The following is a 14039-nucleotide window of genomic DNA, read 5'->3' on the forward strand; positions in this document are numbered from 1 at the left end:
TTGATTCCTGGAATGTTACGATCACGTTGTATAGGGGTTACAAACACATATTAACTTATAAAATTACAAACATTTTTTTTTTTCAAAAAATACTGCCAGTGACTTCAATCATTACGTTCAGTAGAATGTTCCGATTTGAATTTTTTTTAATTATTCTATGTTTTAACAGTCGTACATTTTTTATTTTCTATATCAATATATTTAAATTTTAACAGTTTGCGGTAGATATTGTATCATGTTTAATAATATACTTTGTATACTATGAAAGTATTATTTTACATTAATATGTTTGATAAATATAGATCAAATTTGAATCTAAAATGAAATCATTAAGTGATTTTCTTCTTTCTCACTACTTTGATAATTTTGATAACAGAAAGTTGGTTTTATTTTTATACATGTAATTTCTGTAATAACACTATAGGTTTGTCGAAACAATTAAAAACGTAGATAGACACTTATTTATAATTATATTACGTTATAATTTTTATGCATTTACAACATTTGCAATAACCATAGTTATGCATAAATTTACGTTTTGTTGTCGTTTCAATGTACGAATAAAAATATAATATACTGTTATTATCATTTCTAACAGTGAACGATACAAACGAGTACTTACAATTTAGAAGTGCCAGTAAGCAAAAACAAAATATCTACCTCTTTAATTTTTTTTTTTTCCTGAATAATAATTAGCATATTGTTTATGTCATTATACTATACATATCTGCCGTTTACCACTTCCTGCGACATTTGTTTTTTTTTTTTTTTTTTTTATGTGTGAATAAAATAATTATTGTACTTATGAATAATTCTAATACAAACTAAAAAAATATAAAACATTTTAAATCGTTATAATCTGCTACAGTAGTCAGTTTAGTTTTCTATAAATAAAAAAAAATAAATAAATAAATAATACAATTATCGAACTTGGTCTTTTATTAAATTTAAAAAAAAAAATACCTCGAAATGTTTTCTAAACGTGTGGTTATATCAATGTTAGTGATTGGTTGTTTTGTTCAAGTGAGTCTTTCTTATCTCATTTTATTTATAACACGTTCGCGACTGATTTTCATTTGAGAAGATAATATATTTAAAGTTTAAACAGTATTTTATCATATGTTTAAATTATATTTATATTTATACTTTAAAAACGTATAGCCGTATAGGAGACCTTATTGGGGTAGACAGAACATTAAATGTGTCAAAATAATTTAATTTTTTTTTTTTTGTTTATTTTAAAATGTAAGAAAACAATTAATTTTAAATACAAACAATTTGGTATAATTGATATGCTTTTTTAAGTTAAAATAAATGTTATACGTATACTATTAATATAATTGCTTTAAATTTGAAAATATTAAGTGGAAATTCGAAGAACAAATAATAACTTGAAATAATGTATTATAATATTATTTTTAAGGCATAAACACTTAATTGCATAAATGTCTATTATTTATCTGAATTAATAATTAGCTTAAATAGGTCTTAGATACTAATGTAAAATGAACTTAAAAAAAAAGATTTTGTTTTTAAATCAACGAAGCTATACAAACCTAATATCTGATATAGTTTGGTAACAAAATTGTCAATACAGCTAATAATTATATACTAAACTATTGTTTTTCTTGTGAATATATAGTATATAACTTGTCCACCACCAACAAATAAAAACCGAACTCCGGTACAATCACTGAATAGAAGCGGATCACAACCACGTGAAGTACAGCCTGCAAAGAAGGTAATTTTCATAAAAAAAAAAAAAATAAAAATAAATAAATAAATAGTAATAATAAAAATAATACTTTATATATAAAATATGGTTAGCAGTTAGACATCATAATAATACAATGTATTTAAGAGAACATGAGAGGGAAAATATGTATAGATCTTATTATCGTTTATAATAGGTACGATAATTGGTGTTCATGGGACTGAAAGTTACAACAGACATTATTCAATAATTATTAAAACCTGAAATTTTATGGAAATTTTATCCAGTTAAGTATGGATTATGGTCGATTTTTTTTTTTAAATTTTTCTAGCAAAATCATCTAAAATTTGAAGTATCAAATAACATTTTTTTTTTTCATTTCTTAACACGAATGACAGTATTTGATGAATTTAACAGTGTACGATAAAAAATACAATTTCGCAAAGTATAGTATATTTATTATAGTAAGGTTAAAGAGCTAATCTAAAATGACCACATTGGAGTCTGTTAGGATGGACATTTAGCCCAAAATGTTAAGGACCACTTGTTTTGTTTAATCAACTTACCGATAAGTCCTCGATATAATTTTTGATAATTGGAATTTGGAAGTCTATGTGCAGCGCATCATTTAGAACAAACCAAGAAATGTTTAAAATAAAGGATTTTGGATTGCAGGACTAAGGACTTATATTTTATTAATGTGAGTTTAAGCACATTGACTCTAGACCGATACATCATATAGTTGTAGAGGACAAATAATTTATTAATAAAACATTTGTGAACACTTCCATCTCAATGAAGTTTGAGGTTTATAAATGGATGCAATATTTTTAAATGTTGGTAACTTTGATGTAATTTGGAAGATATGTGAGGGTTTTAGGTAAGGTTTTATCTAATATTACTTCAAGATATTTAATATTATGAGACTCTGCTGTTATCCGTTGAGCTTTAAAGTATTATAGTTTTTAGGTCTACGAAAAAAGAAAATAACTGCTGTACTTTTTTATATATTGAGAACCAATTTCCATCTATGCACCAATTTTTGGATTTCGTCAAGATGAGTTTGAATGTTTTCTGTTAAATTTTCAATTTTATCAGAGCTAGAATAATATATGACACTATCATCGGCACATAGAGGTATTTCTGTGTTCATTTTATGGGGAAGTCGGATATGTATAAGCTGCAGAAAAGTAATTGAGATATTTTTGATTCTTGTGAAACAAATGCATACATTTGTTTGATATCTAAAAGTATGGTGGTGATATAGTGGTATAGACTATGAAGTTTATATTTCCAAGCTAAAAATAACATGATTTATAAAAACCTTTTATTATTGTTTAATGTTTAATCTTTTGAACTACAACACAAATTCACATTTCTATAATTATTATAATATTGATTACTATACTTACTAAAAATAAATAATTATAGTAATTTATTATTTATAATTAATATTATGTTTATTTATTTCTTTATAACATTATAATAACAGCCTCGTTTATTTTTAATTTATATCAGAAATACAATTTCGCTTATAATATTATGACCATCCTAGCGAATATAAATTATATAATATTATTATTTTAAATCATAATATATAGTATACTATACGGTCAATTTATTTGGAAAATTATGTCTTAACTCTTAATATCTTCACCCTAAGCTCCCAAAGTAGTCTATAATGTTTAAAACACCTACTATAACTTATATTTGAATTAATATAATATAATTACATTTTCACGAATGATGTTCTTATTATTTTAGGATGCTAAAGATAAGGTTATAGCCAGAACTTCAAGTAATCCGGCAAGGAGACTGGCGGTAATTTTTATTTCCTAAAAATACCACGTTAACAAAACTGATTTCGTTCTTTCATTAATTATTTGAGCCATAAACAATAAACATTTTAAATAAACATCTTAGGATTCTGGGCATTACATTGCCAGACACTCCAAATTTTCATGTTTTGATGGTGAAATGAATCGATGAAAAAAAAAGGTAGAATCTGATATCAATTCTATACGTATAATTTAGATATCTACATAATAATATATTGTAAAAACAATTTACGTTATTATGTTTTTAAGAATCTATTTTATCAAAAAGTTTCTTTCTCATAATTTATTATACTAATATTTTTTATATTATATATTATAATTGTTTATGTTCATATTCTAAATGATTTTTTAAGTCAGAGTATACTTAATAATTTTATTTCCTTTAATAATTGTGTCTGGACTGTAATTGTGTTATATTTATTTAATGTGAGTAGATATTTAAAAACAATAGAAACGTATAAAAAATAACTTACTATATAGCAAATATTAAAATATTTGTAATAATTATAATAAATTATAAATGGCCAATACTCATTAGTCATAAGCTATCATAAAGATCGACTAAGATGTTTGGTAATAAATTTAAAAAAAATAACGAAATCAGTTACATAAAACCAATTTATTGTATTTAAAATTATATAAAAAACACTATTTACTAATTGATTTATTATTGTTATGTTTCATTTCATGAAACCAATTCATAAAATCAAGAGACCTCAACTTGTAAGCATAAACTCAAATACAGGTGGTCTTGACGAAGAAATCGAGGAAGAAAAACCCACTAGTTCTTTCAGAAGAATGCTTAGAAAATTAAATAATTTCAGGAAAAGATTTTGTCCGATTGGTTTAGCTATCAGAAAATTAAGAGAAACCAAAAGCTTTAAGATTTTAAGCAAAATAAAACCAACCGACGATAATTAAACCCTAATTAAATTATTATACAAAAAACAGTTGTAACAGTCTTACTGACCACAATTTTAATTATATTACGGTTATTTAGTAAAGTTATGGTTAATATTACATGTATAAAAAATGTACTGATAAAGTACATGTATAATAATGTAACATATTTCAAAATTTGGGTTACACTGCAAAATACTTATGTTTTTGAAATTAGGTATCTAAGTATAATAGATAACAGACAATTATAATTAATATTTTGGAGTAATTTTATTTTTAGTTCTTTTGAACAGTGATTTAAATCAGATTGTATAGGAATACTATTATAGTAATATTATTGCATAATATTATGCTGTAAAGAGTACAGAATATGATTATATTTTTTTTATATTGATTATTGAAGCAATTTAAAAATAATGTAATGATAGGCTCACACATCATTGTATATTATATAACTATAAAACTCAAATAAATAAAATAACGGTCAAGTTGCGCACACGGGCGCATGTAAACTCCACCGATTGCGACCTTTTTAGACCTTTTTTCATGTAAACTCCACCGGTACGTTTTTTTTACCTGAAAAAAAATGTAAACTCCACCGGTACGTTTTTTTTACCTGAAAAAAAAATGTAAACTCCACTGGTATGTTTTTTTTTAAAATTGTAATCCAAATCCAATCTGATTAATTAAGTTTACATAATTTATGTGGGTGCAGATGTATTATATTTTTATTAAATATATAATTATTAATAATAATTAACAATAATTAAAAAAAAAAAAAAATCATAAAAATCAAATATCAATAATAGAAAATTGAAAAATATATAATTATTAATAATAATTAACAATAATTTAAAAAAAAAAAATCATAAAAATCTAATAAAAATTTATTATTTATATATATTATATTTAGATACTTATATCTTTTTTTACACAATATTAAAATAAATGATATAATAATAATTAATAGTGATCACTAGTTCGATGTTAAAATAATGTTAATTAAAATAAATGAATAAAAAATAATTAATCAAAGAAAATTTAGGTTTTAAAAAAATTCGTTTGGTTTTAAAATTTGGTTTGATAATGTTTAGATGCAGCTTTGACGAATTGTATACTGGTAATATTGTTTGCCTTAAATGACGAAAAAAATGTATCGGTGGAATTTACATGTTATAAATCCAACCCTAAAATCAACTACCTGTAAATCGGTGGAGTTTACAATCGCCCGCGCACACAGATTAAAACCCCATAAACATCCTTTCACCACTGATGAAAGAAACGACTTATATTATATGATCACGAAGGGATTGACACATGATTTGTAGCAATGTGCCGCAAAGCGTGTGACCCAATTTCGTATGCCGCCAGAGACAAGGAATGGTCCAATGAGGGTCTCTGTCGTCTAGGAGAAAGCCTATTTCTTTAGAAAACGCGGAGACTTTTGATGGTGCCACCAGTGACTCTGGCTGGCTTGACCACGTCGTCTTCTCTCATCAGTGCATGAGCACCAGCCAAGCTATCGAGTGCATGAGCACCGACCAGCAAGCTATCAAGTGCAGGCGCACCAGACAAGCGAGCAAGAGCTCTTCCCAAGACCACCACACGGCACACACACAAGATTCTGCGAGCGACAGCTGGACTTCTTCTTTTTTATAAGTCAAATTAGAGTTGTTTTTTCTTTTTTAAATTTAAGTTCTTTTTAAGTCATTTCGTAATTTATGTCAGCTTATATCTCTCTCCGGGGAACTTACAATAGGCATTCATTGCGGCGAATCAGGTAAGGTGTATGTCTAAAATACCTATTGTTAGTACGGGTTCTTTTATTATTTAATTTACGTAACGGTGTGCTTGATTATACATTCTCGAATACAAGACCACGAGAATCCCCATAAGAACAGAATAAAGGTAATAACGCGAGAGAAAATGTATTAAATAATTACTAACACTGGACTTACATCCAAGGCTTGTGTCCCTTGTGTTTGTCTGGTCACCTATTTTTATTATATTTTTAACTTTTTTATTTTTATTTTATTTCATCATATTTTTTTGTTATTACAATAACTTTTACAATATATATTAATTTTAATTAATATGTTATTTACATTTTTTATGTATGTTCATATTTTGGGCGATGATCTGTAATCAGTAGAATATTAAACAAATAATTTGCAGAAATTCATTATCCAGAGGTAAATTATTATTAGATATACGAGTATTATTAATCCAGAGTAAAATGTCTGTTTTTTACGAGGTTATTATTATTATTTTTTGATACATCTTATTTAAAAACTTCAAATTTCACAATTTATATTATTTATAAGATATAGTTTTATTTTTAAAAATCATTTCTTTAAATTTTAGATTAATATTATGACATTAGTTTATAATTTTGATGATGCCTAATTATTTTATTTGAATTATTTTATCAACATTGATACTATGATTATTTCTGACATATTTTCAAAATATATCAATGGTTGCTGAAATAGTTTTCTTTGCTATTGAAACATTACTCACTGTGAAAATAATAATATAAAGAATATTTGAATAAATTATGATATAACAGAAAAATAAAACGAAGGTATTAGTGTAGCTCTATACTCATCAGGAACGCTGTGTCTTCATAATTATTTCTCTATGTAATTAGAATTAATTACTTGTAAAATAATCTCACGGTAAATTCTTATTTTATTTGACTTGTTCTCTAAATTTTTCACAACATAGATTAGTTCTTTGAGAAGATAGCCATTATCAATCGATAGTAGTTACAAACAACCTATCGGCATAGCAATTGTATTTAAACTTAACGACTATTAATTCTATGACTATAATTTATTTTTAAATTTATCAATGAAACTATACACTGCATAATTTTTTTTTTACTTTCTTATACCTTATAAATACCTTAAAAAATAAAAAAAAAATAATCAACAAATATTTGCATTTTAGGATAAGAATTCGCAATTGTTCCATATATGGCACAACATACGAATAAAGTTATATTTATTAGTAAATTTATATTGCTACTTCTTTGTAGCAAAAACGGTATAATTATATATTTTTATATAACATTAATTATAATTAAATTTAAAAAAAAAATACAGAAATCAATATTATTGATGATAAGACAGAAAACAATTATTTGTTTGATTTAAACATAAATACACGTCACACTTAATGCACTTGACTAATGATTTTTTATTGCATTTTTTATTTTTGCACCTTACTCTGTTGTCCCCAACTTTAGGAAAATGGTCAATGTGGTCATACCTTACATCCCGTGAGGGTGCGTGTGTTTGGACACCTATAAATTAATAAACAAATAAATTAAACTATTAATTGTATGCATTATAATAATGTAAACATTTTTATTACCTCGCTTTTTATAATTTTTTGTCTCTTCTTTTTTTTTCTTCCTCGTGTCGGAGTACTTATTATTCCAGATTGACAAAGGGCAACAGCAACTTCTTGTCTAAATTTGGCTAGTGGAATTGTGGCTTCATTTTCATATGCTCTTCTATACAACAACCATGCATTTACAAGAGACTTATCTAAGAAGTGGTAGAACAGTTTGAAATACCACTTTTTACTTCTCATAGCGATTCTGTATCTACCAATTATGGAATCTAGAAGGTCAACCCCCCCCCCCCCCCATGTGTTTGTTATAGACCTGAACTACTTTTGGACACTCTACTGGAATTCTTTTCTTTAATTTTTTGTCAAATCTTTGTACTTTTGATATTGGTTCTTTTCCAACAAATGTAGATAAAAGAGATACTGTTTTATTGTCTTTCCACTGGATAGCAGTAATAGGTATTCCATCTACTCCAGCTAAACATTCAGCAGAAAATCCTCTTGGTTTTTTTTTCATTTCATTTTCATTTGGAAGAAGAAGCCCTGGCATTCTATTTTTGCGCAATGTTCCTAAGCAATGTATATTTTTTTTAGCGAGTTCAACCATAACTGCTAGCGTTGTGTAGTAATTGTCAAAATATTGTCTTGAAAGTCTCATAACGACATTTGCGCACGCTCCAAGATTAGGTTCGGATGGCAATCTTTTTTCCGAGCTATTTTCTAAACCAGTATAGACTTCAAAATTATAAGAAAACCCTGACACGCCACATAAAACAAATAATTTATAACCCCATTTATGAGGTTTTAGAGGCATGTACATTTTCAAAAAACTTCGTGATTTGGTTGGACAAATTTGTTCATCAATTGACAAGTTTTCTTCTAATGGAATACTTTTACACTTTTCTTGTAAATAAGTGATGAGTGGTCGAATTTTGTGAAGACGGTCATGTTCAGGATTTTCAGCAGGTAACATTTTATTGTTGTCATTAAAATGCAAATTTTTTCGAATTTCTTCAAACTTGTTTACACTCATGGTATTTTGAATTATATTATTTCCTATGGTTTCATTCCAAAAGCTTCTTGAATTAGATAAATTAATAATTGACATCATCACTAAAATACCTATGAATTTTTTTAAGTCATTCAAAGATATTTTTAAAGGCTTATTTACATTTTTTTCAATACTAAATTGAATAGTTTCATAAAGAATTTTTTCTAATAAAATATCGTCAAAAAAATATTTGAAAAATTCTAATGGAGTGTATAATTTTTTTATTTCGGGTGGTAAGTCGTCCGTATTTCCAGAAAATTTAATAAACTGCTCATTCATAATCAAATTTCCATTTTTCCAATCTATATTTGAATATACCTTTACCGGTGAAATAAAACGTTTATTTGTTTTTTTATTGTTGGAAATGTCTGGAAGTACCCGTTGAGTTTTTCGGCGATACGCTGGAGACTTACTTCTTTCTTTTTCAATAGCTATATCGTTTTGTACATTCAAATCAATATTTTCTTCAATATTAGGATGTAAATCGACTTGAAATACATCTAAATCTTCTAGTCCGTCTAATAGTTCGCCATCTGATAGAAAATTGTCACAATTATCATCATCGCTATCGATCGGAATATCCAACGCGTGTAAAATCTCATCAATATTATTTGAAATATCGTCCATATTTACACAGATTCAATAAGATATAATTATTATTTATTATAAACAAAACGTTAATTATAACAAAATTAAATTTAAAAAAAATTAAAAAAGGAACGCACAAGAAAAAACGTTTGCGTTTCGCATGTAACCACTGGATACGCGATACAAATGACCTATTGAAAACAATTTATTTTTTAGAATGCTTGCATAGTGTGCCATATATGGCACAATAATATGATTTATAATATCTTTTGATTAAATAATGATTATGCTAATCAAATAATAAAATATTAAAGAAGACGTAATTTCTTGTTATTTGATAATTTATAAATCATAAGAATGGGCATTTTTCTATTTTTAAACAATATCGTTGTTATGGCTGTACACGTTTTTTATAATCGATGACTGCGACATTATTTTATCCACATTAATCAGCTATTGCCATCTACTGAAATTTTAATAAAATTGATTTTTAAATGATCATGATGTATAGAATTATATTGTTCAATAGATGGCGTATTTTCTGTAATTATACTACGATTTTTCATCGTCAATAATAATTGTACCGTATATGGTACATCATGCAGTGTAGGGTTAAAATATTAACAGTTATACATGGTTTAAGATATACTCGTGTTTTAGTAGGTTTTTCTATGCCTATTTTGGCTATATCGTTATAGATTAGTTTTAATAATGAAACAATATCTTTGTTCATCAAACCTTTTTAATAGGTCAATACACATTCGTTAAAACGCTTGAAGTATAATAAAATAATACAACACAAGTACTAAAAAAAACCTAATCTACAAATTTAATTACTAATACGATATACACGCGCATATTTTATTAGTTTTTTATTTTCATTAAGCAGTTGCATTATAAAAATTTTTGTGGTCAGTGGTGCTGTTGTAGGTAACCTTTAATTATTATTCATTAATTCATCATATAACATCTTAACAGATGTAAAAAAAATTAAGCAATACATAATTTTTTTTGTATTTATTTATATATTTTTTTGTATTGAAAATTAACTATGAATTATACCAATAATATTTAAAATAATATTAGTATTATACAGAATTTATAATACAACATTATAATATTTTTCATTACCTACATTACATATTATAGTTGATATCTCAAGGTATTTTTTAAAAAATTGAAAACACTCTATAGTAGAATATCATACATTTATATTTATATTTTTTAACTTCAGTTTTCTCAAACTAAATATTTTCAAACATTTTATAAATATTTATGTATTATTTTATTTTATAAAAAAAAGTTATAGTATTAAACAAACATGCTATATTTTATATAAAATCATTTTTTTTTTTTTTAAATAGATAATTATTGTATGACATACATATGATTACTATTTATATTTGAAATAATTATATAGTACCTTCAATTCGAGTTCGCAGCACTCATACATAATATATAAATTACCACTAAAAAAAAAAAATACTAGTGATCAATAATTTTGAAAATCGCATCTAGTGACCAACTTGATATCAAAATTAGAGCAATATTCATTTGTTTTCCTTGTTTAATTTAATTTAAAATAAATTAAATTAAGTTAATAATCCTAAATAATCAGTTCACAATATTTAGGGTAAGGAATACTGTTATAGAGGATATAGTATATATATAAAAAAAAAAAAAAAATGTTTAATTAAGTACAGTAAGTTTTATTTAACTCATACAATAAATAAGTAAATACTTATTAGGCACATCACATTCAATACTGGCGGTTGTATTAAATATTAAAAATTGAATAAAATTAATTTGATAAATAAAATAATAATATATCTATTAAAACAGTGCAATAAAACACTAAAAAATAATATGTTAACAGACTAAAAATAAAAATAATAATAATAATAATAAAATACCTACAATATCAATAAATAAATTATAATTATAACTATGTGGTAAATTAATTATGTTTGTGTAATACTAAATAAGACTCATTAATATTTTTAGAGTAAAATAAAATAACAGAAAAAAAGTATGAAATATTTATTATTTATGCATAATATGGTTATATCAAAATGGGGTATCAGTGTTTAAAATTTGAAAATTCTAGTATTGCACAAATTAAAAGACTAATTGTATTATCTATAATTGCAAAAATGTTAATAAATTAATATAATAATATACATAATATTTTAAATAAACATCTTAAGAAGTGTATTAAACAAACAAAAATTTTCTAAAAAAAAAAAAAAGAATAAATAGATGTAACCATTACATTATGGAGGGAATATTAAATTCAGAACAATACAATAAGTAATATTCATAATAACTTTTTAAACCAACAATATTTTTCCTACACAATACTGTCAATAATAATAACTTTAATACATTTAGGGTTTTGATTGACATTAACATTCTATATAAACATGTAATAATATTATGTATATATATATACACACAAAATATCTAATAAAATTAAGTACTAAATAATATTTTTTAAATAAATTGACAATGATCTAATATAATACTATATAAATATTAAATACACATTATTATTATATTATTATTAAAATGGCTGCATATGAAATCTTTCAAGAATAGGAAAAAAAAATAATACAAATAAAATAAATAAACCGGCCACAACCTTGGTTTCTTATTATTACACAATGTACACATACAACAAACGTTAATTTTTAAATGAGCTTTTTTAACGCATCACTAATGAGGTTGGCACATAACTTAAATGCTTCGTTCTTAGGCACTATATAAGCTTAATGCATTATAAATGTTCATAATGCATACATACATTCATTATTTAATTTCATAATACAAAACTACTATAGTCTATAGTATCATACAAGTTACGTCCAACCAACATAATGTAATATATACATTTTATTTGTATTATTACAATATTAGGTTTGAAATTTAATGAATTGTTAAATTTTAATATTTTTAGGCACAAAATAAAAAAAAAAAAAATATACACGTATTGAAAATGAAGTTTATCACAGTAATTATTCAATTCATTTTACTGGATTAAAAGCAATATTATACACAAATATATACCTATATGTAATAATAAATGGTAATATCGACAAAACATTTATGCGCACAGTTTTATTGTAATAATATAATCATATTAGTATTAATAGAATAGTTCTAATAACTATTAATTGTAAATAATGGCAATTCTTAAATGCAGTTAATAAAAAAAAAAAAAAAAATACTGTATGTAATAAAACTAATAAAAACACAGTATATGATTATTCCATTTAAATACTTTTTCGAAATCAACGGAAATTGAATAAAATTATCACAATAATGCAGAGTAAAAAAATTATAACTCAAAAATATAATTTTTTTTTTTTTTTGTTTTGGAATGTATAGTTAATTAAATGGAACGTATTTTGTTACAACCATAGTTTTGACATAGTACTATTAAAATTCAATAATATACTTATATCATATCTGTAAGTTATTGACTAGGTCTATGAGTAATAAACAATTATCTTAAACTTATGTTCATATTGATGAAAATAAGATATTTTTTGAGTATTAAGAAAATATCGTTTTCATAATAAAAAAGCGATTTTTGATTAAAAATAGTAAACTACATACTTAAAATAATTAAAAAAATTCTCAAACATATTTTCAAAAGTGATCTTGAGAAGAAACAACTGGAAATACACATTTAAAATTAAAATCATAATATTTAAACAAGTGAAATTGTAATATTAACAGACAGTAATTACTACATTATTAATTAATACCAACATAAATCACTAAGAAAACAAATAAAATTTGAATAGACAATTGTAAATACATGGTAACACTCTTTTCTTTTAAACATAAATATAAATTAGTCACTTAAATTAACAAAAAAAGATGATCATGTGTTAAAATATAAATTGTCTATTATAAACATTGTTTATTGCAAGACATACAACAAACAATATCACAATAATACATCACATTTATATGTATCAAGTGATTAAATTATTGCATACATATTAGATACTGGTAAGTAAACTTTTATATTGAGCTCCATCTTTGAGTAATATTATTAATGAATTCAAAATATAGTTGTATAGTATATGAAATACAAGTGAAGAGTTGATTAATATCTCTGTTGAAATTCATGGTGCCATCTATTGTAATCAATATGGAAAATGACAATTGATCCAGTGGACAGCCCAGCCAATAAAAATCTTGAAAAAAAATTTTTTTTATTTTAATGATTAAAAAAGTTTACAACATTTTAGTTACTTTTGGTCATGTGTAAGTCCCAATGATCGTACACTGCTATCACACGCCGGGAAAGCGTAGAGTAATGATAAATTAAATGTTCTCCATACTTCAACGATTCCTTTATCACCTCCAGTCATCAAGTACTCCCCATCTCTACTTAGCAACATACACTGCAAGACACAATATGGCATTATGTAAAGGCACATTTTATTTTTAATAATAATATACATTAACAATAGAAATCATATTTATGCATGTGACGATAATATACAATTTATGAACATCTTAGAAGTTTGATAAAAGGACATTATATTTTTTTGTTTTTAGATATTTTTAATTAGAT

The 14039-nt window shown here is 24.5% G+C and overlaps 2 protein-coding genes across 6 annotated transcripts in view; one reads left to right on the forward strand and one right to left on the reverse strand.

Moving 5' to 3' along the window:
- The first annotated feature begins 892 nt into the window (after window positions 1-892).
- LOC112601868 lies at window positions 893-4638 on the forward strand. The gene is made up of 4 exons (XM_025349722.1): window positions 893-1023; window positions 1643-1741; window positions 3479-3535; window positions 4264-4638. The coding sequence occupies exons 1-4, from the start codon at window positions 970-972 to the stop codon at window positions 4471-4473; spliced, it is 420 nt and encodes a 139-aa protein (XP_025205507.1). The 5' UTR covers window positions 893-969; the 3' UTR covers window positions 4474-4638.
- Window positions 4639-13327: 8689 nt separating this feature from the next.
- The window catches only part of LOC112601904 (neurobeachin), a 221876-nt gene continuing 221164 nt past the window's right edge, over window positions 13328-14039 (reverse strand). For 3 of the 5 annotated variants that reach the window (XM_025349776.1, XM_025349775.1, XM_025349777.1), the window contains 2 exons: window positions 13715-13866; window positions 13328-13656 (listed from right to left, as the gene is read on the reverse strand). In XM_025349776.1, coding sequence (XP_025205561.1) covers window positions 13566-13656; window positions 13715-13866 — 243 coding nt within the window. In that variant the 3' untranslated portion in view covers window positions 13328-13565. The remainder of the gene's footprint in view (window positions 13657-13714; window positions 13867-14039) is intronic. The other 2 variants (XM_025349773.1, XM_025349774.1) reach the window with 1 other exon arrangement.

The sequence above is a fragment of the Melanaphis sacchari genome, unplaced genomic scaffold, assembly GCF_002803265.2.
Source record: "Melanaphis sacchari strain LSU unplaced genomic scaffold, SCAv2.0 Contig7_pilon_pilon, whole genome shotgun sequence".
Classification (NCBI taxonomy): Eukaryota; Metazoa; Arthropoda; class Insecta; order Hemiptera; family Aphididae; genus Melanaphis; species Melanaphis sacchari.

Bases quoted from the DNA above. Each gene is read 5' to 3' on its own strand.
- LOC112601868 (XM_025349722.1), top strand. From the start codon at position 970: ATGTTTTCTAAACGTGTGGTTATATCAATGTTAGTGATTGGTTGTTTT. The intron at 1,024-1,642 runs GTGAGTCTTTCT...GTGAATATATAG, and splicing joins TGATTGGTTGTTTTGTTCAA to TATATAACTTGTCCACCACC. The intron at 3,536-4,263 runs GTAATTTTTATT...CATAAAATCAAG, and splicing joins ATCCGGCAAGGAGACTGGCG to AGACCTCAACTTGTAAGCAT.